This window comes from Drosophila erecta, unplaced genomic scaffold (assembly GCF_003286155.1).
Source record: "Drosophila erecta strain 14021-0224.00,06,07 unplaced genomic scaffold, DereRS2 tig00000055-arrow-pilon, whole genome shotgun sequence".
In the NCBI taxonomy this organism is placed as follows: domain Eukaryota; kingdom Metazoa; phylum Arthropoda; class Insecta; order Diptera; family Drosophilidae; genus Drosophila; species Drosophila erecta.
In genome coordinates this window covers 11,366,904-11,388,990 of record NW_020825200.1, presented here as the reverse complement: position 1 = coordinate 11,388,990, position 22,087 = coordinate 11,366,904, and the positions used below count along the sequence as shown (strand labels likewise).

General features: G+C 43.1%; 6 protein-coding genes across 6 annotated transcripts; 1 reads left to right on the top strand and 5 right to left on the bottom strand.

The window, feature by feature from the left end:
• Window positions 1-108: 108 nt before the first annotated feature.
• Window positions 109-864, bottom strand: LOC6543483 (trypsin delta/gamma-like protein CG30031). The gene has a single exon (XM_001969483.3). The coding sequence runs from the start codon at window positions 835-837 to the stop codon at window positions 109-111; it is 729 nt and encodes a 242-aa protein (XP_001969519.1). The 5' UTR covers window positions 838-864.
• An 816-nt stretch (window positions 865-1,680) lies between these two features.
• Window positions 1,681-3,291, bottom strand: LOC6543535 (transcription termination factor, mitochondrial). The gene is made up of 3 exons (XM_001969481.3): window positions 2,738-3,291; window positions 2,093-2,673; window positions 1,681-2,029 (listed from the first exon to the last, which is right to left on the bottom strand). Exons 1-3 carry the CDS (start codon window positions 3,150-3,152, stop codon window positions 1,787-1,789), a joined length of 1,239 nt encoding a protein of 412 aa, XP_001969517.1. The 5' UTR covers window positions 3,153-3,291; the 3' UTR covers window positions 1,681-1,786.
• A 256-nt stretch (window positions 3,292-3,547) lies between these two features.
• On the bottom strand, window positions 3,548-6,062 carry LOC6543506 (defense protein l(2)34Fc). Its single transcript, XM_001969480.3, has 3 exons — window positions 6,016-6,062; window positions 4,196-4,269; window positions 3,548-4,109 (listed from the first exon to the last, which is right to left on the bottom strand). The coding sequence occupies exons 2-3, from the start codon at window positions 4,265-4,267 to the stop codon at window positions 3,702-3,704; spliced, it is 480 nt and encodes a 159-aa protein (XP_001969516.1). The 5' UTR covers window positions 4,268-4,269; window positions 6,016-6,062; the 3' UTR covers window positions 3,548-3,701.
• Window positions 6,063-6,963: 901 nt separating this feature from the next.
• Window positions 6,964-13,348, bottom strand: LOC6543513 (homeobox protein H2.0). Its single transcript, XM_001969479.3, has 3 exons — window positions 12,547-13,348; window positions 7,498-7,982; window positions 6,964-7,389 (listed from the first exon to the last, which is right to left on the bottom strand). Exons 1-3 carry the CDS (start codon window positions 13,061-13,063, stop codon window positions 7,147-7,149), a joined length of 1,245 nt encoding a protein of 414 aa, XP_001969515.1. The 5' UTR covers window positions 13,064-13,348; the 3' UTR covers window positions 6,964-7,146.
• A 1,416-nt stretch (window positions 13,349-14,764) lies between these two features.
• LOC6543447 lies at window positions 14,765-15,604 on the top strand. The gene is made up of 2 exons (XM_001969476.3): window positions 14,765-15,128; window positions 15,188-15,604. The coding sequence occupies exons 1-2, from the start codon at window positions 14,814-14,816 to the stop codon at window positions 15,602-15,604; spliced, it is 732 nt and encodes a 243-aa protein (XP_001969512.1). The 5' UTR covers window positions 14,765-14,813.
• Window positions 15,605-17,498: 1,894 nt separating this feature from the next.
• Window positions 17,499-18,495, bottom strand: LOC6543493 (ribosomal RNA-processing protein 7 homolog A). Its single transcript, XM_001969475.3, has 2 exons — window positions 18,380-18,495; window positions 17,499-18,324 (listed from the first exon to the last, which is right to left on the bottom strand). The coding sequence occupies exons 1-2, from the start codon at window positions 18,402-18,404 to the stop codon at window positions 17,549-17,551; spliced, it is 801 nt and encodes a 266-aa protein (XP_001969511.1). The 5' UTR covers window positions 18,405-18,495; the 3' UTR covers window positions 17,499-17,548.
• Between the last annotated feature and the right edge of the window lie 3,592 nt (window positions 18,496-22,087).

The following is a 22,087-nucleotide window of genomic DNA, read 5'->3' as shown; positions in this document are numbered from 1 at the left end:
CCCATAACAAAATATTTGATATATGTAGTACGCTAGAAGACTGAACACATTTGTAGTTGCTGATGTGAATATTTATTTATTTGGATTCGCTGACATTACTTGAACATGTTACTTAATTGAGGCAATAGCAGTTAATATCCATTCATGGAAATACGGGACACTTGAGTAGTATGAACTCTTTTCGCAATATTCTGAACCACCGGAGACAACTCCCACAAGTTGTTTGTTAGCCACCAACGGTCCTCCGGAGTCCCCACGACAAGCCGCCCTTCCAGTATTTCCTGCCCATAACAGCGATGGATTATTAGAGCTTTGAATGGGAAGGTTTAGTCCTTGAAGATGTTCAGGATGTTCAGGATGTTCAAGCGTAGGATAGTTAGAGATTCCCCAGCCAGAGACGAAGGCAATCGATCCAGGAAAAGGATTCTTCTTGGCCAAAGGAATGGGCTGAACTTTGTTTGTGAACACAAGTGGCTTATTTAGCCGCACAATGGCGATGTCGTTGACGACATTAAAATTTTCATGGATTTTTATAACGTCCACTTCGACAAGACTTCCGTTTGAGTATTTTAAGGCGGATCCTATGCGAACTTGATGTCCTTGGTCATCTACTCGTTCGGTTCCAGTGAAAAAGCAATGGGCCGCAGTAATTATGATGTTTTCGCTATAAATGGAGCCACCACATTTAAAGTTGCCTCTATGGTGTAAGGACACCTGCCAGGGTGCCTGTTCGATTTCAATGGGTTTTCCGCCGAGAACGCGTCCTTCCGGTCGGCTTTCTCGTCCTGCGGACAGGGAATTGAGCGCCAATAGCAAGAGGAAGGTTTCGATGAACATCTCGACCAGTTAGGATGATACTTTGGATTGCAGTGGCTTTACCTCCAAAAGAACCAGTCTTTTATACACCTCAGATAGAAATATTCTATTTGAAGCTAAATAATTGTATGGTTTCTGCATGCATAGTTTACGTATCTAGAGATAGACTATGAACGCTGTTAAACTAAATTTAGAAAACCAATTTTTTACTGAAAGGAAAATAAGCTTTCTATATAGTGTTTTTATTTTTGCAAAGCAATCAAGTTATTTCAAGTTATTAAAAAACCCTTTATTCGCTAAGTATTAGTCTAGTTTGCTGGAATTTTCTAATTAACAAAGTTTGAAATGTAGTCTGTTCTGAAATTAGATATGAACGAACTTTAAACTATACAAGCTATCTGAGGCGTACGACTTCTTCATTTGGAGGTAAAGCCACTGCAATCCAAATCTGTGATCTTTGGCGGGCCATGGCGGGACATGGCGGTACTTGGCGGGATCTTTGGCGGGATATGACGGGACATGGCGCTTAATGGTGTGATCATTGGCGGGACATGGCGTGATCTTTAGCAGGACATGGCTGGACATGGCGGGATATGGCGGGACATGGCGAGACATGGCCGCACATGGCTGGACATTTCGGGACGTGGCGGGATCTGCCAGGACATGGCGGGACATAACTCGACATGTCAGGATCTTTGGCGGGACATTGGGAGTCTTGGCTGAAAACAAAGCCATCTTTGGCAGATCCTGACATGTCGGGACTATGTCCTCAATGATCTGACCCAAGCCCAGGCGGATAATGCCAAAGTAGCGGAAATTGCCCGTGGGACATGGCGGGACCTGAATTTTGATTACTTTTAACTCTTTTTCCTGAGGTTTTTGCAATATTGTTTTTATTCTTGTTCAATTTTATGCCAAACTAAAAAAACCTTTATATACTTTGACAGTGATGGGATCAGTTCATTCAAGATCATCCTTCTGATATACTTTGCGGATTTCTTTCTTGGCTTATCCAGTGCTGCAAAAACTTGGCGTACTCCCGCCGGCTGCGACAAAGAATTACGAGCGAGGAGGGTCGACAACCGTGCGATTTTAGTTCTTCCATGCGCGCCTTTGTGGTTCTCAGGCTATGGCACAGAATTCGAGGAACTTGGGCGATCTCAAATCTTGTAAACTGGGCCTCATCGAGTAAGTAGTCTAGAACCTCTTTGATCTAAAACAGACATTTCAGAGCTATTGTTTTTTTTTTCTTTTGTGTTAACCCATTGTCTCTTACCTTGGTCACTCGCACGGTGTGCACCTGCGGATGCTTGTCCATGATTGCCTTAGCTTCACTAGCGCTGAATCCCAGACGATGCGCTAAGTATTCCACCACGGAGGATAACTCCCCCAAAACCTTCAGCTCATCAAGTGTAAGCTTCAAGGAGCGCTGCAGTATTGGCTCCGGGCAGCGCACCATCCACGGCATGATCTTGTCCTTTTTCGCCCGCTTGGCGCGCTCCAAACGCAACTGAACAGACTTTGGTGTGTAGCGAAAGGCCCAGAGATCCTTGAGTACGTTTATTGGTGACACATCGTAGTCGATCATGTGCTGCAGGTTCTTTTCGAGCATCTCGTACGGCATTTCCAGGATAAACAGCCTCTTCGATAGATATTTGCTCACAATATCGGGACCGACCTGCAGCTTTTCGCTGATGTAGTAGACCCTATTTCGCTGTGGCATCGCGTCCCTCTCAGAGTTTAGTGCACCTACCAGTTTGCGAAGGCGTGGTACAGTGAGGCGCAGGAAGGGCACAAAATGATTGATGTCCTTATACTCCATTGATTTGATTAACTGCAGCTTTAGCTGCAAGCGTTCTGTATTGATAAACAAAATATTGGAAATTCATTCGCAAACGGAATTTACGGCAAATGAGCTCACTGTTGTCCAGGGACAGTAGCCATGGATACTCCACGAAGCTGCGCCTGCTGACGCCCTCTAGTTGCAGTGTGTCCATGATCAGAGCCAGCGATCTTCCGCGGTAGCAGCGGTGCACGAGCTCATCGCTCATTATCCTCTGGAGCTCAGCGTCCGTGAAGCGAAAGCGTTCCCGCAGAGCTTCGACAAGCACCCGGGCCTTGGTGCCCGTCTCATGGTCCTGCCGATAAGGCACATAATCGTTGTCCGCCTCGCTGCTTCCTAAAGTGCCACTGGTGGTCAGTGTGGAGTTGCTCGGACTGGCGCGGTTTTCATACTGCGAGAAGAGCAGCCTCCTGCTGCAGTGCAATGGAGCTGTATTTGAGCGTACATGCAGCTTGAGCGCCGTCTCGAAGCTGCGTAGAAGGCTTCTTATCATACCAAATTTGCTTAATTTTCAAAGCTGAGGCAGGAAATAAAGTTTTTTTAACTTATAAAACAAGCAAAAACAAACAGCTGATTAGTTGCGGCGATAAACAGCTGACCTAGCAGACCAACTGAAAGCTGGGCTACACGACACTCAAGTAATTATCGTTATCGGTTTTGAAAACATGTCCGTTATTTGGAACAAAAATTTTTAAATTTTTGAATTTGTTCATAAAAAATATAAAAATATTTCTTGCTGCCATTGAATGAATTCATTTCTAATATTTAAGGCACTTAACAACGCTTAACATCAGACAATAATATGATGTATATCTTTTAAAATCCGATTCTGAAGCACTCCAATATTCATTTTCAAATCCCAGCGATGCCACACATAATTCAAATAACTTCCTTTTCATCAACGAACTTTTATTTTCAAAACTTTATTTGACTTTTTGACTTTATTTTCAAAAATACTACGCTCCAAAGCTAATCGGAACATTAACGCTAATACGATTTTGAACTAATCATGAAAACTCTATCACAAGCATTGCGAATCTGCCTACTCCACATCGACGTCCTTCGTGACGCGACCCACCCAGTAGACAAATCCGGTCTGCACTACGGTGGCCATGAACTTGACGTTGCCCTTGTAGCCCGCTGGCGGGATCCAATCGAAGGTGATCCCGGTAAGCGGCTTGCCCTTTTGGGCATTCAGATGGGTGATGGTATCGTCCTTGGCGGAGCAGTCCAGGGTCTGCGAGTGCGCGGAGTCCACCAGCTGGAACTGGCCGACGACGCGGTTCTGGCCATCGCGTGCCTGGATCATGAAGCCAATGAACTCATCGCCGCCCAGCGAAAGGGTCAGCTTCTGACCAGAGCGCACGTGGGAGAGTCCGGAGATGCTGTACGGAGGCTTGATCGCCTGCGTCTTGGCTCCGTGCTGGGGCGTCAGGTCCGGACAGGCGGACTTTGGAATAATGAGGATGGGATAATGTACATGCATTAGCGATATGGAACACATAAATCATACGGGTTTCAATGCCAAATTTGTACCTTTGGAGCACCTTGGGCGTAGGCGTGGACACTGACGGTCAGGCAGGCCGCAAGAATCAGCAAACGGAACATATCTGGTTAGGGAAAAATTGACAACGCTATATTAATCAACAGTCTGTTTTATATAGTTTGGAAACATCGCTTTAGTCGGTATCTTATTATTATACATCACTGTGGAGTTTTTACCTTGATAACAACCTTGCTTGATAACACGAAAACGAAATTGAGGAAATTAAGTAAGCTTGGATTTCGTAAACTACAATTTTAAAATATTTGAATATTGCCACAGAATAAAACTAAGAACTCATTTCTAATTTTTTAATACCCAAATAAGGTTAAGCAGAACAAGTTTACATTGCACAACTACTTAGGCAGTAGCTATTGTTTCTACTTTCAGTTTCTAGTGCATTCAAGTTAAATACAATTACTTATTAAAATATATTTACTGCCGGTCATTGTTCAACCTTTTTTGAATCGTGCATGCTGTTTAATTGCGTTAACTAGTTTTTCATAAATTAATTAATTAACATTTCCACTCAAGTGAGACTTTTATCGTGGGCCTTGGCCAGTTTGACTTTGCTAAAGTTGTTTTTACGTGGGCCGACACAAATATACTGAAAACCATATCCAATTTTTGAAGTTTGTCAACGCCGACATTTATTATGCAGTTCGTTCAGTCCGAGTTGTCCCATAATCGGTATATCTATGCAGCCTTGACTGCCGACAGTCTGTGATTCTGCGAGATTTAGGCTTAGGCTGCAATGTTGGCTGGAAAGCAGGTACTTTTGGTTTTGGAATCCCCAGCGGAGTTTAGAATCACGGAAACATTTCAATCAAAACATTTAATTGCTTAGGGAACGACCCGAAATAAGCTTAACATTTTAATCACGCTCGGCTCGTAAATCTTCAGATTCGCAGAATTAAGACAAAATGGCAGACAAAAGCTTTGTTCAATATTGAAATTGGCCAAGATGCATGTTGATTAAACCAATTTTTAAAAAATCATCAAACTGGTTTTTCAGACGCAAACGAAAACTATATAAAACCAAACCAGTTTGCAGTACATTTCCATAGAAGTGTGACTCTTTTCTGTACTGTCATTACCGCGCGATAAAGATCGCATAGAAATGAATGTGACACTTCGAGAAAAGCACACAATTAACGACACCTAAGTACTTCCTCAAATCGACTTCAGGTTCAAGGTGGATTGGAGGCTTGTGAAGTACGAAGTACCGATCTGATTGATCGTCGGCCTCCTCCACTTTGGTCGCCATGGATGCCAAAAGACCTTGGCAAGACCGGCCCGTAAGCCAAGTCTTCATTTGTCTTGCAATATGCTAAAGTTCAATATTGGACATGTTGGTGTCCATATCTCGCTTCTTTGCTTCTTTATTTTCCCTTTCTGTGGCTTTTGTCTGTATGTTCATGGGCCTTTGTCCAACCGGTTGCTGGATTTGTTTAGATAAAATCTCAACACATAGTTGTTTAATGTCATTACGCAGAGCTATGGCCGTAGGCCTCAATTAGCCAAAATTTGTAATGGCTTTGTAATAATATTATTATTATCAAGTTGCTGGGATAGAGCTGCTGAAGCTTGAAATTCGTATTCATACCGAATACAGCTATGTCATTATACATCGTTTAATATCATGCTAGAATCTGTATTCTAAAATAAGCTGAGGCACTTCAAACCCGTATAAAAGGAAAATAATAAATCCTTTAAATTTTTAAAACCGAACAACTTTCTCACAAAAACAACGGAATTTTTAAAACTCTTAGGATTGCTAAGAAAAATAATTGCCTAATCATTTTACACCTACCGATCAAAAACACACACAAACGGCAGAAAAGAAAAACTTGAAATGAGCTGAAAATTCTAAAACAGCTTCCTATTTATACCAAAAACTGATCCAAATTATGAAGCAGCTTTTGCAAAGAAAACTTTTTAAGCCGAGCTTATACAGCCATTCCAGCAAGCTGGCCAATTTCAAAGCTCTAAAAGCTGAGCTTGCGGAGCGACATAAACAGTGACTAAGTGTTTAGTTTGAACCACAAATAAAATGGCAAGGCAATTAGCAATAATAAAAGGGAGAAATTTACAAATCAGACTTGCTAATAAAACTACAGCTGTCCAAGGAAAGTATTTTACTATCTGTATTAGTTTAACCTCTCTTCCGGATTTCAGTTGATTTAATATGGTTCGGGTTCAGGTTCAGTATTCCATTTGGTTTCTTCTTTGGATTTGAAAAATGAACCTGATCTTTGCTTCAACTGAGTGGAAATTCTTTCTGCCATGCACCGAAGATTGAATACCCTTGAATACCCTTCATCTGTTTCCTTGTACCATAATGTAAGCTATCAGCTAATGTGCAAGTAATAAGTATTCATAAAATACCTTTCTTGTTTATACTGCATTTCGTAATATACTTTAATAGTGCTTAATTATATAAATCTGTGAATTCAGCTAAAAATCGTTATTATTTTCGGTAATTTACCTCAATTTCAGCTGGGCGTTATGGCAACTGAAAGAATGAACGAACTCACCCAAAGAGATCGGCAATGATAAGAATTCAATGTCGTGCACCAACAATTTGACTCACTGTTTTTCTAATTAAAGCTCCCTCCGCCCCTTGACCCCTCCATCGGGAGTACTGGCTTATACCCCTCCCACCCCCGCGCTTGACCAACTGACTCCAGTCGTATTTGACCTGGCCATTCACTCCGTATTGATATAATTTTAGTCCATGGAATAGTGAACAGTACATTAATTCATTTACTACGGAATTTAATATAAATAGTTTACACATAAACGTTGGATTATCTTACAGCTTGAAATAATTTAAATTCACTTTGTGCAGTATCTATCTACTTTACATTACAACTAGCAATGAACGAATAAATACATTACATGACATTTTACACGAGTCAACGAAGCTATGTACAAAGCAGCTCTACTCGACCACATTGATTTCAATGTTGTCATCGTCGTCCGCCTGCTCGCTCAAGTCCACGCTGGAGCAGCTGTCGGAACTGTAGTCCAGTGGCTCCAGAGGCGTACTCTCTCCGGATGCCGTGGAGGCCTTGAAGACGCCGCCGGATCCGGGTACTGCACCGGGCTGCTTCTCCTGGCCGCTCTTCAGATTCTCCCGAGTGTGCCGCCACTTCATGCGACGGTTTTGGAACCACACCTTGACCTAATCGGGCAGTAAAAGTTAGCAGATATCGGTTGTAGTAATCTATGCTTATCCGCTAACAATATTATGCATTACTTAACTATACAATATACTCTTTTTGTAACTAACCTGGGCGTCGGTGAGATTCAGTCGTGCCGCCAGCTTGCGGCGATCTGGCTTGGTGATGTACTTCTGCTGCTGGAACTGAATCTCCAGGCCCTTGCGCTGCAGATTCGTGAAGACGGCGCGAGACCAGGATCGCTTGCGCTTCCCATTGCCGGCCGAGGCGTTGGCCTGGCCACTGCCACCATCATGTCCATGTGCACCGTTCTGGGATGTGGCGGCGGCGGGCGAGGTGGGGGCTATGTCCAGGAGCTGCTGCGGCGTCTTGCCCAGAAATCGCTGCTGCTGCGTCAGCTGGAGGCTCGTGAGGCCGTGGAGGGGCGCCAGTAGCGCCGAGGCTGTCGTCGGGTTGTGTGGCGGGGGCTTCTGCTGCTGATGGAGGTGTTTGGGATGGTGCTGATGATGCTGATGCTGCTGCTGCTGATGCTGCTTCTGATGTTGATGGAAGCGGAGGAGCGCATTCGTGGCCAGCGTGGGGTAAGTGGGTGCCGCTGTTCGAGGATTGAATTCGGGGATATATTGTTTTTAAGTCAACTGGGAGATTCATACTTCCTTAATTAGTAATAACTCTTATTTTGTTGGTATACCGAATCCGGTGCGTTTTTTACGCACTCATTCGGTTATTTATTTTTATAGGAACACTACCATTACTTATGGACAACATCCTCCTTTGGTAGTTGCACATTGTATCCGCAGGAAATAATACATTTATCGCAGTCCAAAGAAATGAAAATTATTTCGCCAGAGAAAATATGAAATTCAACTTTTTGTTGTTTGAGTAAATTATTTTGATCAATAAAATGCACGTTGAACATTTTTTAAATGGGCTTGTTTATAATAAAATTTTCACTTAATTGGAAATTATCATTGAAGCGTTTTGTGGCTGGGGGCAACCAAATTTGTTTACTTCCAGCGCGAATCTAAACAACAACAATTACCTCCAGAGAGCGAAAATTATTTGGGGTAATCGAACACGACATGGGGCACACGAGGTTGAGGTCGAACCAGAGTGCTTTACTTCCCATAAATGTTTCTTAAATATCCAAGAATATTTGCACCCAGAAAAGAACCCCTTCCCATTTATATCCCTATTGTACTAGATTCTGTTTTGGACCTGATTTTACAATCCTTTCACAATTTAACTCACTAACGCAAACGTTGAAAAGTATGCTATGAAAAAGGTTTTCTGAATCCTTAGATCGCGATAATGGCACTAAACTTGATTAGGAATGCTATTAAGATATGATTAATAATTGACTAATTATAACCATTATTAACCACTTATGATGACCATCATAACTGGTAACAAACAAAACGAGGAGCAGTTTGGCGTAAAAGCCTCGTCGAACCCACCACAATTTTAATTGCTATCCTTCACTTTCGAATATAATTTTATTTGATTTCAAACTGAAACCCATTCCTCTTTGGGGCCAACTTGCATTTAGCATTTTTTATTGCCTTTTCTAACGTTGTGCTAGGTGGAATTCGATTTGTTTGTGTGCTCGCGGCATGCGCCTAATTGTTTTCGAGATCGAGCGTTTTATTTACTTAAGCAACACACTAGTCGATCGTGTGTATTTACACTGCAACGGAAATGCGCTGCTGCACTTGTAGATACATTTGTATCTCCATCTGTGTGCATGTGCATCTGCATCTGCATCTGCATCGGGAACGCCAATGGAATCTCTGCACATCTGCAGGGGCTAATAACGCCTTAATTGGCCGTTTTGGCATTTGGTCTGTGTCAACCATCGGGGGTTTGTTATAATGAGTTTTCCCGGATTTTCAACACCTTCATTAGATCATTAATTGCCGGCTTTCCCGTTCAGATACCTTTATAAATATGGTGTGCCCCAATCCTGCGGCCCCGTAAATATATTAATGAGTTGTAATCATTTTTGGATGCCGTCCTAAATCACTCAAGGGCCTGGGTTGCAGATGCATCTTCAGCAGGATGTGTTTTTGCAAATCGTAAATTTCGCAGCCATATTTAAGTTGCATCGATTTATTAGCCCGGTACATTCCACACTTACTTTGGGTAAACTGCGAATGATCTTTTGGGTAAAACAAAGCACTCCCAGTGGGCCATGTGCGCCGAAATGTTGGACTACCGGCTCGACCAGCGGAGTACTTGTTTATTTGAATGACCTTTTCCGCAATACAAACTGAATCCATTTAAAAAACAATTGAGATAATAAATGTATGTTACTACTTCCGAACATCCGAATATCTGACTTTTAGTTAACTAACTATCTATGTAAATACAAAACTCTTTTATCTAGCAACACAGCCAACACAATCAAAAGTATATCTTATCTTAATCAATCACGGTTCTTCTTTCAATTGTTTATCCCTGAAATATATTTTAGCGAATTGTGGTTGTCGTCAATTTCCACTCAATTCTTTGTAGTTTTTTATACATCAAAGGTTAATCCGATAGCTGTGGTATCTACATACATCAGTCCCGTTCAGTGCGTGGTAATTATTAATGCCACAGGCTGCCCTCCCCTGCTGTTGGGAACTTGAGAATGAGTCTTCAAAGTTCCAAAAGAAATCGTCTGAGGGCCATCATTAATCAGGGATCTGCGAGCGCTTTGAAAGTGCATCTAACAGTTGGATTAACATATAAATTGCTAATTAATTAGACGCACGGCGCCGGATTATTGTTCAGACATTTCCATTTCCATATCAGACAATGGTCGATCGATGGAGCGATGGATCGATGGATGGATCGATCGGCAGCCAGAAGAGCAACAACAATCAACAAACTACTCATCGCCAGGCGGGACAGGCAAACAGCAACAAATAGTCGGCGGAGGAGCCGCAGATATCTGGCTGCTCCATGATTTTATGATGTGCGATGCGATGCAATCAATCCATCACGGAATAATTCCGCAGGGGCCGGCAGGTTGGACACGGCGGGCAGCCACAGGGTAGCCTCCTCCTGGAAAGGCCACCACAGTGGGTGGTTGTGTAAATACTTGGCCTTTGGCTCGGCCCCCAAGAACACCGCATAGCTTCACCCGTACAGTCATCCATGCCAGGCATTGGGACTCATCATTGGGATCCATCGGTCAGCCGTTGCCCGTCGTTGGCCTAAACGGCAGCCGAGCCTCAATGGAGTCGGTTGAGCCGCAGTAGTTGGACCCGTGGCGCCCAATCTATCAGAGATGCGCGTCTCTGGCCGGGCCAAAGTTGCCTCCACCTGTCGAAGTCGTGCCCCATCCGTTTCCCAATCTCCTCGCCAGCGGAACAATTCATTAGGCAGGGCTATTAGATGGATAGCTATCTGTATCTGCCCATGAATGACGGGCCAATTGCCCAAGCAAATAAACAAACTGCTCTCCACAAACTTTTTCCGCGATCCGTGTGAGCTTGAAGTTTATTTTTAAAGACTGACTCGTAATTTGTTCATAAATTGTTCTTAATTTTCCACTTTGGTCTTTTGCATTTCATCTATTTGCCGTGGCAACAGGATTGATGAAGCCTCTCAAAGGCTGTCTGTTCTTTTTAGCGATCTTTTGTTGATTGAGCTACGTCGAATTTATTCGCCTTGCTAATTGCTCCGCCCATTTTGGGCTAAGCAAATGTGTTTGAAAACCGCTTAGCACTGATGATAATTTTCATTAATGTTCCATCAATGTGGGAAGTGTAATTTATTTAAGTTTGGCGCTAATTTTGCTACGTAATTTAGCCTTGTGCTGGATTTTTCGAAATTTAAAGGGCTATCACTATTGAATTCGTTTCATTCGAGCGTTGAATAGTGTTACCTTGTTACTTTTCATCTGCAAGGACCTCACTTTAATAAGCTTCAAAAATTCAAACTATCATGTTAATGTGCTAGTACCATTTAAACATCATTTTAATATAGGTCTACATATTTCGTGGTCATTTATTTGGAAATAAATTAGTAACTCAAACATTTCCCAACCAATTTATCCATTGAGGAGAATCGTTTAAGGCCCTCGCATTGTTAGCACCCACTTGATAAGAATTGTGTACAATACTGGCGATATGTATAAAACTCAAGCAGCTTGTTAAACAATGAACAATTTCTATTCGAAAACCGAAACATTTACCGATTATGTTCCTCACTATTTCCATTTTCACATAAACAAGATCAAAGTGCGCTCCCAGCCTGCAGGGTTATAAGAAGTCTTCGTCCCCAGATATACAAAAACAGCAGGAAGTAAGGCAAATACCCAAAACAATCCGGACTATTTTGTTGTCTATTTCAACAATCGGATTGTTTTCGTCAAGAGCCAAAGGCGCGGAACAGTTGGCCGCAGGAATATTGCACAATGTGGCTGCAGATCAAACTAATAATTCAAATAAAAACGAGATATTTATTGGGGCTGTGCCTTGGGTTTTCCCTCTCTGTGTTTCCAGGAATGCTCAGCGAATTGAGCGAAAATTTCATTTCTCGCTTTTCTCTGTAATTCCAACATGGCTAATAATTCTAGTCCATAATTAAAAAAAACAGCGAAACAGCTTCGGAATTTTGATGGGCAAACGGCGAAGCTTCCTCATCAACTCTTTGATCGTTCCCTGAGATCCTGCATATTTCCGAGAAAATGCAGAATGATTGACAAATCGCAATATCTGATTAGCTTTGATCAGTTTTATTGGCGCTGGAAGTGCACATGGAGGTGGAAATAATGCAGATGAGACATCTTATCTAGAATGCTATCATGGCGATAAAATATTTTGAAATTATTATTTAGGTTGGTGGAACCAGCAGAGGCTCGAGGCGAACTAATTGCTAATTTGATGTTACAATTGCTTTTTCTAAGGAGCTGATTCCTTTCAATGTGAAATGTATCTATGTATCTTGCGAATACGCTTAAGTACCTATATATCTAATTCTTGATTTAACCAAGTTCAGATCTCATTAGCTTAACTTCCAGTTGAATACGGATCAGTACGTTAAGGTTGAATGCACTGTGCACCATGTTCATTTTGAATATTAAATATTATTTTCTGCACCTTTTCTGCATCTTCTGTATATCTTGGTCGCAACGAAGGATATTCGCATTTGGGTTACCCCATCCTTACCGTGTTCCGCTGCCCGAATCGGCGTCGGTCTGAGCACTGATTTGTAATCCATGAACGGGTTGGGGAACAGCTTATCCAGACCCATATAGGGGTACGGGTGCGATGAACTGGGTGTGAAGGTCGGAGGAAGCGCAGCATGTCCAAACCTACGGGGTTCGGCATTCGCCTGGCTGAAGCAGTGTGGGAAGGAGCAGCAGGCGAGGATGCCGCCATCGCAGCAGGACTTGGTCGAGGGCGAGGACGAGCTCCTTCTGTGGGATTCGTCGGGCTCCGAGCCCAGCAGCCGATCCACACTGAAGCTCAGCTTGACTTTGGTGGCGCTTGTGGCTGTGGTCGGCGACGACCTGACTATAGTAGTGGGGGCACAGGATTCTTTGGTGGGCAGGTCATGATCGTCGTCCACTGGATCGGGAGACTGTGCCAACGTTGGGTTCACTTCACACTCGCCGTACATGTGAGTGCTGAGGTTCTCGGGCATACTCTGTTCCATGCTGGCGGCACTCTCGTGTAGTAACATTGCTCGGATATGTGGATTGTATGGTTCTATCTACGAATCTCGGACTCAGGACACGAATCTGATTTCACACTTTAACGGTCGTCAAGTCAGCTAGGCCCACTATCATGTCCAAAACACCGTCGCTGGGCACCGATAAAACGATCGCGAAACTTGCTCAGTTCTTGTTCACCTCCGATCAACCGGCGTGCAAGACATCCCACTCAGAACTGATCGGAACCGGCCAGGGAGCACGCTCAACCAGCCATCGATTGCCGGTCGATCGGTGCCCAGCCAACGCGGAACAGTCTGCTGGCAGTGGGGTTAATCTGGCTGAGATTGTGTGTTCCTGGTGCTCACAGTGGGGCAAGCAGTGCGAGATGCGCAGGATATGCTCTCGCTTCCATGATGCCACCAATGAGCAGTACAAGGGTAAGGGCTCAAATAATGCCTGTACATATATTCGATATACTCAGGGTGTTTTATCCATTGTGCATTATTCCCATCTCAAGAACTCCGTTTGGAAGGTGGGATATCAGAGGCGATTCGATCTGAAGCTATGGTATTAGGCTCTATTGTCACAAAAGATTGGAATTTTGGCCAAAATTCTTCCAATCCACCAGTAATTAGTTCCCTAAAACTCACTTAGACCACTTCCCATAGACCTGATCCCACTGTGGCCACACACAGATGGGATACCTTGCCGTACAGATCGCTTGTTTACACACAAGCATGCCGCTCAGTCGGAGATCGTTTCCTCGAGCGCAGCCGAGATTTGTTTACCGATTTCTCCATATGTTCCCGTACTCCCACTCCCACACAGACACAGACACCCCGTCCGAATTCCGGTTTCCCTGCGCAGAGGCCATGGCGAGTGGCGAGTGGCTCGTGGTTGGTGGCTCCTGGCCAATGCGAGCGATCCGCAGTGGTGGGCGGAGCCAGAGACACGCCGCTGGTGGCGCTGATGCGGCATCTCTCTTTCGCGGCCGCGGAATGTAGGTTCCATTGCAATGGGATTGAGTGATCTCCGCGAACTCCACCTGCTCCACGCTGTCTGCGCTCGGGGAAGTGGGTAACAGTGCCGTGCCGGTGGCCATAAATCAAAAACCGCATTCCCCAAGCGGCAACCCGCAAAACGGAACACGAACAGGATTCCGGGGTGGAAAGCTTAAGTGGAATTGTGTAAATTGCGGAGCGAATCTGGCGTTATTAATAGGAAAATTGTCGTGACTGCCTTCAGATAGCATACTTTCCGGCACAAAGTTCCCTCCAAGCGGGCGGATTTGGTGCCAAAAACACCCTAGCACCACAAGCCCACAAAGTGACCCAGAAAATGTGGGATATGCAAATGCAGCCGAAGGCAATGGGAGCGGAAAATCCACCGCCAGTCGGTGACACTTTTATCCTCTTCAAAGTGAAAGCGAAATAATACTAATACTTCATCTATACTGGTAAAAAGAATCAGATACATTCCAGGATATGGCCTGGATACCTTCGAAAGTACAGAATGCTTTTAAAAGGAACCAAAGTGGCTTAAACTCCACCAGCCCATTGAAAGTGCAACTTTCGCCTGAATTGGCGCCCAGTGATTGTAGCCAACAACTTTTCCCGGAAAATTATAGGGCATACAACAAATGAAGGGGAAACGCAATCAAACTATGTAAACGAACACGAACACCACTTATCCTTGAGGAACCGCTGGAAACCGCAACCAAAACGTTGCGGGGCAACTCAATTCACTTTGGCCAAGGAACAGTGCGCTCCCATCACTCGAATGGAGTCGTTCACAGCGTCCAGGTGCTCCTCCATTCCGTCCCCACTGCCGCACAGTGCAGGTGGCATGGACAGTCCGGATATCTGCGAGCCGCCACAGGATGAGGAGGAGTTCTGCTTCCGCTATCCCAGCTACATGTTCCCGGACGTGGAGTACGACAAGGAGGACGTGCCGCTGCCCTTCAAGGCCTCGCCGGACTCGCTCTTCAATCTCTGCGCCGCCGTCGTGGACTCCCAAGCCCGCACTGAGGTCTTCAAGTGGAGCATCAACGATGTGACCGACTGGCTGCGCAACTTCGGTTATCCCGAGTACGAGGTGACCAAAGATCCTTACCCACTTTTTTTGGTGGAATGCTACCTATACCTACGTTACAGCAAACGTTTCGGGAGAACTACATTGATGGTCACAAGCTGCTGAATCTGGACGCCGTTGCCCTGGTGGCACTCAACGTGCGAAACTTCGAGCACATTCGCCACCTGGGCCGCGGAATTCGAGCGCTGTACAGGAAGGAGCTGCAAACGGCCACGGAGACGAAGCAGCAGAGCGAGGTCTACAAGACATTCCGGGCACGCACTGGACGGAGGTACGAGGGATTGCGGGAGACGGAGCTACTGGGACGCATGCACATGATTCGCTCCGTGTTCCGCGACGTCAACGACTGGGATCTGATGGAGCTGCACATGTCCAGGACGCCGGTGAGGCGGTATCGCGAGATAGTCGCTGGTTCCAGGCGCTACAACCTGTACCTGTTCAACTTGAAGTTGTGTATCGCTTTGCGAGCAATAAAGTAAATTCTACGGAAGCTTATTGCTTCATTTTAGGTAAAGTAGTTGAACTCGACTGCAATTTTTACATTTTACTGATCACCTTAAATCACTTTCTCTGCGGCATCGACGATGAGCACAAATTGGTGGCTCCCCCAGTTAAAATCCCGCACCTTCGACTGCCCCACCTCTCGGATCACCGATGCTGCCCAATCAGTCGACACGGCGCATTGATCACTTATCGCTCTGAATTGTGGCTGTTGTTTTGGGGGGAACTTGGGACTGGGGACTGGGGACTGTAGGATCGGTACATTCCCGTCGAGAGCCGTCCGCATTCGCGTCCGCTCACGTGTTCAAATTTATTGATTGTTCTGCTCACAAGACACGGCGTTCCAGCTTTTTCTCGTCCAGCGTCTGAGGACTGAGCTCCGAGTTTTGAGCTCTGGGCACGGCGTCCAGCTGTGCGGCATGGGAGACGTACGTGTGGTCGGCTTATGTTATATTTCCCGACATCTTGTGTGTCCGTCGATCGGTGGGAGAGCATAGCTGGCCGAGATTGAGACCCGGGCCAGAGCTATGCCTAGATGCAACCCAAGACGCAGCCACGCTGCCACGCTGCCACACTGCCCATGCAAATTGCCTTTGGCCTTTATTAACTTAGGCCCATTCAGACTACCTTAATAACTCGTTCCGTTAACACTTTATTATGTTCGAGGCGCATAAATCGTTCCATCACCCGGACATGATCCCGAGGCGGTACCCGGTCCCCCAGCTCCCCAGTCCGCCAGTCCGCCAGTCCCCTAGTTGCCGACTTCCCAAGTTACCAAGTTCCATGGTGTCTGCGCTCGAGCCAACGTTGGCGATTATGATTTATCGCATTTTAATCAATTTAAAATGTTTAAACGATACGAATCGGAAGAAATTATGAATGTGTTGCTGTCTCCAGGCTCCACAGTAGGCCACCAATAACAACAGCCACATACCCACACCATACTGATACCCATACCCATACCCATTCCCATTCCCATTACCATTACCATTCCCATATCCACAGCCAAACCCGACGAAGACTCGACTCGAGGACCCGGCGATCATCGTCAGCATGCGTTATCCGACGCGTACCTCGTTTGTAAGTCTCCACCAAATCTCGTGTTACCTACGGTCCCGATCGCTTCGAAGACCTACGCGCTACATATTAGTCACAGATCAGGGGCGGATTTGAAGGTACCCACTTTCAATAACAATCAGAAACTCACCCTTGCAATCCCTTGAAGATAAAGTTATGTATCGCATATTTTTATCAAAGAACTGCGCAACCAAATGAAACTTTGGTAATTCTAAGGGTTATCTTTTAAATCGTGGGCATGTAACAGAACAACACAATTGTAATCTTAATAGTTTGGCTGACTTACACTTCTGTTACAATCAAATGCATCCGTCGAAAGACCTTATTGCATCCCACCAGTTGCCTGCATTGACACGCCGCCGAAACAGCGGACCTGAGCTGAGCCAGCGATGCCTGTAGCGGATCGGGGATGAGGGATCGCGTGCTGCGCAGACTGGGCGAGTGAGTTCCAGAGTGCGTTTCGGGCGCGACGACGGCGTAGCGACGATTATGATTAAAGATGATAAGCGAAATATTTTTATCATTTCTCAAATTAACATAAACCATATGTGATTATCACACAATAAGCGCAGCGGTTGTTGGCCGAGCTCCATTCCCCACGCTGGCTTGCTTGTTGCTCGCTTTTTATAAGCTTTTATGCCCCTCACTGCGGTGGGTATAAGTTATGGCATTGCTGTGGGACTTTGTCGTGGCGTTGGCCAGGATTTGGTCGCGGCCGTGTCAATGGCAACGGCGAATTTATGAGGATTTATCTGCGGTCGGTCCGTTGGATCCTGGATCTGGCAGTCGGGGTCGTTCTGGTGTCGTAAAGAAGTTTTATTCGATGCTTAACCTATGCGTACTGACTAAAACGGCTTGAAGCGACGCGACTGCTTGAGCAGCTTGATCTTATGCTTGTCCTCCTCGAACTTCTTTCGCATCTCGACGATGTTCTGCATCTTGCTCTCGCGTATTTGGAAGGTGTAGAAGTTCTTCAGCTCCTTGGTCTTGTTACCCTTGGCCACCTTCTCTTCCAGTCGTCCAATCACAGACGCCTTCTGCTCGAAGCCGGCGTTGCGGCCCTCCTTGCCCACGGTGACCCATCCGTCGGCGTCGGCCTCTCCGGTCTTGGCCGCCTCCGCCGCCGCCCGCTCCCTCTTGTCGTAGCCGGCCATGTACTTGCTAATCTGTAGCTTCGTCTTCCGCGCATCCAGGATGTAATTGCTCTCGTACTCTTCGTGCCACAGTTCCATGCCGGTCTTGATGATGCACTCGCCGCTGCTGTTGAAGAGGTCGATGCTTTGCATAGCCAGGGCCTTGCCGATGCTGCTGCTCTTCTCGAACACTATGTAGGCCACCTTGAAGATGAATGGCGGCTTTGTGGTGGAGAAGGGTTCGCCGGTGCCCTTGTACCACTTGATGGTCTCCTCCTTGCCCGGTTTGGCGGCAAACTCCACGGCCTCAATGCTCCCCGCCCGGCCGAAGACCATGCGCAGGCTATCCTCCGTCACGTACGGCGGCACGTTGATCAGGAAGAGTGTGCGTCCCTTGGGTTTGTTGGGATCCATCAGCCGGATGAAGTGCTCCCGCATGTAGACGCTGGGGCAATGTTGGGCCTGGGGCGAAGTGCGCAGCGGCACCACTGCAAGGGGCGCTCAGTTAGTAGCAGCATTGGTAAGGTGTCTTTGGCTACTTACCTACATAGCCTTCCAGTTCAACCATTTTGTGCTATTCGCGGTAAATTAAGTAAACAACGTTTTGTAAACACGTTGTAGGCCAGTGTGACCGCATTTGAGATATTCCAATGCGGGCGAGCCGCAATCTCAGTGTACCGCAAAAGGTGCGAAACTAAACTAGAATGTGTAATTCGGCATTGGCAGCACTGTCGGATGGCGGAAAATTTGAACCGATATGTGTACATTTAAAATTATTTGTATACTCGCAATCAAAAACAACACGTACAAGCTTAAGAATAAGAAACATCAATAATAGACATGTGACCATTTAATCAAAGACTAACAAGAAATTGTAATAAAAATTACTAGTAGATATTTTTTCCTTTATTTTTGTTTCCTTATCCAAGTTGTTGTTGGCTTAACTGCCATTGACATTCTTAAATTTTGAAGAACTTTTTTTTATACCGACCGTACTGACTGCAAATAATTAAGCAACATTAGTTGTGGCAAGGGAACGGGAACGGAATGCGGCATCAGTTTGGGAGAATCCAAATGTTTTTGTAAACTTTGCACGTAATTTAGCATTCGTCTGATTTTGTTTTGCACCATGTGTCCTCCTCCCTTTTAACTAAACGAGTGTGTGTGGGTGTGTTGATGTGGGTCTGGGTGTGGACGTACCCGTGAAATGGTCCGGTAACAAAAACTGCACACCACAAACTGCATCCGGTCTGCTGGCCACGTAACCCCAATACACTGGTAAAAACCGTACCTACATTTAATGGAGAAAGTATGAAACTTATTAATTTAAAAAATACTACATTTGAAGTTAACTTAGTTTGCTTGCCAAAATGAGTTTAGTTAAGAGAGCAAACCTAGTTAGTATGAAGAGGAGTGTTTGAATCTACTACATTTTTATACCCGTTACTCGTAGAGTAAAAGTATTCGTTGAAAAGTATGTAACAGGCACAAGAAAACGATTCCGACCATATAAAGTAAATAAAAGTATATAAAGTCACGCGCACACTTATGAACATTTTATTTTTAATTTCTTAAATTTATTCGCAGTTTGTACCGATATTCCAGAATACTATGAAATATCTCTTTCGCACTGCCACTAGCTGAGTTACCGCTATCTGATAGTCGGCGAACTCGAATTTATTTTTAAATTTTTTCTTTGTAATTTTTCTGATATTTGTTGTAGAAATTCAAAAAAATTAAAAAATGACCCAAGGCTGGTCATAACTCAAGTTATCTTAATCGGATTTTGACGTGGCATACCTCTAAATGTTTCTGGCGCAATTCTCTACACATCTGCATTCAAATTTAGAAAAAAAAATTTTTTTGTAATTTTTGTGATTTTTGATGTTGTAGAAATTAAAAAATAATTAAAAAATGTCCCAAGGCTGAAGTTCTAAACTCCATAACTCAAGTTATCTTAATCGGATTTCGAAGTGGCATACCTCTAAATGTTTCTGGTGCAATTCTCTAAAAATCTGCATTCAAATTTAGAAATTTAATTTTTTTTAAATTTTTTGTCATTTTTTGATGTTATGATGTTGAAGAATTTCAAAAAAGTAAGAAATGTCCCAAGGCTGAAGTTCAAAACTCCATAACTCAAGTTATCTTAATCGGATTTTGACGTGGCATACCTCTAAATGTTTCTGGTGCAATTCTCTAAAAATCTGCATTCAAATTTAGAAATTTAATTTTTTTTTAATTTTTTGTCATTTTTTGATGTTATGATGTTGAAGAATTTCAAAAAAGTAAGAAATGTCCCAAGGCTGAAGTTCAAAACTCCATAACTCAAGTTATCTTAATCGGATTTTGACGTGGCTTACCTCTAAATGTTTCTGGCGCAATTCTCTACACATCTGCATTCAAATTTAGAAAAAAATTTTTTTTGTAATTTTTGTGATTTTTGATGTTGTAGAAATTCAAAAAAATTAAAAAATGACCCAAGGCTGAAGTTCTATACTCCATAACTCAACTTATCTTAATCGGATTTTGAAGTGGCATACCTCTAAATGTTTCTGGTGCAATTCTCTAAAAATCTGCATTCAAATTTAGAAATTTATTTTTTTTTTAATTTTTTGTCATTTTTTGATGTTATGATGTTGAAGAATTTCAAAAAAGTAAGAAATGTCCCAAGGCTGAAGTTCAAAACTCCATAACTCAAGTTATCTTAATCGGATTTTGACGTGGCATACCTCTAAATGTTTCTGGCGCAATTCTCTACACATCTGCATTCAAATTTAGAAAAAAAATTTTTTTGTAATATTTGTGATTTTTGATGTTGTAGAAATTAAAAAATAATTAAAAAATGTCCCAAGGCTGAAGTTCTAAACTCCATAACTCAACTTATCTTAATCGGATTTTGAAGTGGCATACCTCTAAATGTTTCTGGCGCAATTCTCTACACATCTGCATTCAAATTTAGAAATTTAATTTTTTGTCATTTTTTGATGTTATGATGTTGAAGAATTTCAAAAAAGTAAGAAATGTCCCAAGGCTGAAGTTCAAAACTCCATAACTCAAGTTATCTTAATCGGATTTTGACGTGGCATACCTCTAAATGTTTCTGGTGCAATTCTCTAAAAATCTGCATTCAAATTTAGAAATTTAATTTTTTTTTAATTTTTTGTCATTTTTTGATGTTATGATGTTGAAGAATTTCAAAAAAGTAAGAAATGTCCCAAGGCTGAAGTTCAAAACTCCATAACTCAAGTTATCTTAATCGGATTTTGACGTGGCATACCTCTAAATGTTTCTGGCGCAATTCTCTACACATCTGCATTCAAATTTAGAACAAAAATTTTTTTTGTAATTTTTGTGATTTTTGATGTTGTAGAAATTCAAAAAAATTAAAAAATGACCCAAGGCTGAAGTTCTATACTCCATAACTCAACTTATCTTAATCGGATTTTGAAGTGGCATACCTCTAAATGTTTCTGGTGCAATTCTCTAAAAATCTGCATTCAAATTTAGAAATTTAATTTTTTTTTAATTTTTTGTCATTTTTTGATGTTATGATGTTGAAGAATTTCAAAAAAGTAAGAAATGTCCCAAGGCTGAAGTTCAAAACTCCATAACTCAAGTTATCTTAATCGGATTTTGACGTGGCATACCTCTAAATGTTTCTGGTGCAATTCTCTAAAAATCTGCATTCAAATTTGGAAATTTAATTTTTTTTAAATTTTTTGTCATTTTTTGATGTTATGATGTTGAAGAATTTCAAAAAAGTAAGAAATGTCCCAAGGCTGAAGTTCTAAACTCCATAACTCAACTTATCTTAATCGGATTTTGAAGTGGCATACCTCTAAATGTTTCTGGCGCAATTCTCTACACATCTGCATTCAAATTTAGAAATTTAATTTTTTTTAAATTTTTTGTCATTTTTTGATGTTATGATTTTGAAGACCTCTAAATGTTTCTGGCGCAATTCTCTACACATCTGCATTCAAATTTAAAAAAAAAATTTTTTTTGTAATTTTTGTGATTTTTGATGTTGTAGAAATTAAAAAATAATTAATAAATGTCCCAAGGCTGAAGTTCTAAACTCCATAACTCAACTTATCTTAATCGGATTTTGAAGTGGCATACCTTTTAATGTTTCTGGCGCAATTCTCTACACATCTGCATTCAAATTTAGAAATTTAATTTTTTTTTAATTTTTTGTCATTTTTTGATGTTATGATGTTGAAGAATTTCAAAAAAGTAAGAAATGTCCCA

What these genes read in the sequence shown, in the direction of transcription:
- LOC6543447 (XM_001969476.3), top strand. Translation starts at nt 14,814, where the DNA reads ATGGAGTCGTTCACAGCGTCCAGGTGCTCCTCCATTCCGTCCCCACTG. An exon ending in TCGGTTATCCCGAGTACGAG is followed by an intron (nt 15,129 to 15,187) that starts GTGACCAAAGAT and finishes CCTACGTTACAG; the next exon opens with CAAACGTTTCGGGAGAACTA.
- LOC6543535 (XM_001969481.3), bottom strand. Translation starts at nt 3,152, where the DNA reads ATGATAAGAAGCCTTCTACGCAGCTTCGAGACGGCGCTCAAGCTGCAT. An exon ending in GCTACTGTCCCTGGACAACA is followed by an intron (nt 2,674 to 2,737) that starts GTGAGCTCATTT and finishes TTATCAATACAG; the next exon opens with AACGCTTGCAGCTAAAGCTG. An exon ending in ACACCGTGCGAGTGACCAAG is followed by an intron (nt 2,030 to 2,092) that starts GTAAGAGACAAT and finishes TGTCTGTTTTAG; the next exon opens with ATCAAAGAGGTTCTAGACTA.
- LOC6543493 (XM_001969475.3), bottom strand. Translation starts at nt 18,404, where the DNA reads ATGGTTGAACTGGAAGGCTATGTAG. An exon ending in TGAACTGGAAGGCTATGTAG is followed by an intron (nt 18,325 to 18,379) that starts GTAAGTAGCCAA and finishes CGCCCCTTGCAG; the next exon opens with TGGTGCCGCTGCGCACTTCG.
- LOC6543506 (XM_001969480.3), bottom strand. Translation starts at nt 4,267, where the DNA reads ATGTTCCGTTTGCTGATTCTTGCGGCCTGCCTGACCGTCAGTGTCCAC. An exon ending in ACGCCCAAGGTGCTCCAAAG is followed by an intron (nt 4,110 to 4,195) that starts GTACAAATTTGG and finishes ATTATTCCAAAG; the next exon opens with TCCGCCTGTCCGGACCTGAC.
- LOC6543483 (XM_001969483.3), bottom strand. Translation starts at nt 837, where the DNA reads ATGTTCATCGAAACCTTCCTCTTGCTATTGGCGCTCAATTCCCTGTCC.
- LOC6543513 (XM_001969479.3), bottom strand. Translation starts at nt 13,063, where the DNA reads ATGTTACTACACGAGAGTGCCGCCAGCATGGAACAGAGTATGCCCGAG. An exon ending in GATTCGGGCAGCGGAACACG is followed by an intron (nt 7,983 to 12,546) that starts GTAAGGATGGGG and finishes ATCCTCGAACAG; the next exon opens with CGGCACCCACTTACCCCACG. An exon ending in TGAATCTCACCGACGCCCAG is followed by an intron (nt 7,390 to 7,497) that starts GTTAGTTACAAA and finishes CTGCCCGATTAG; the next exon opens with GTCAAGGTGTGGTTCCAAAA.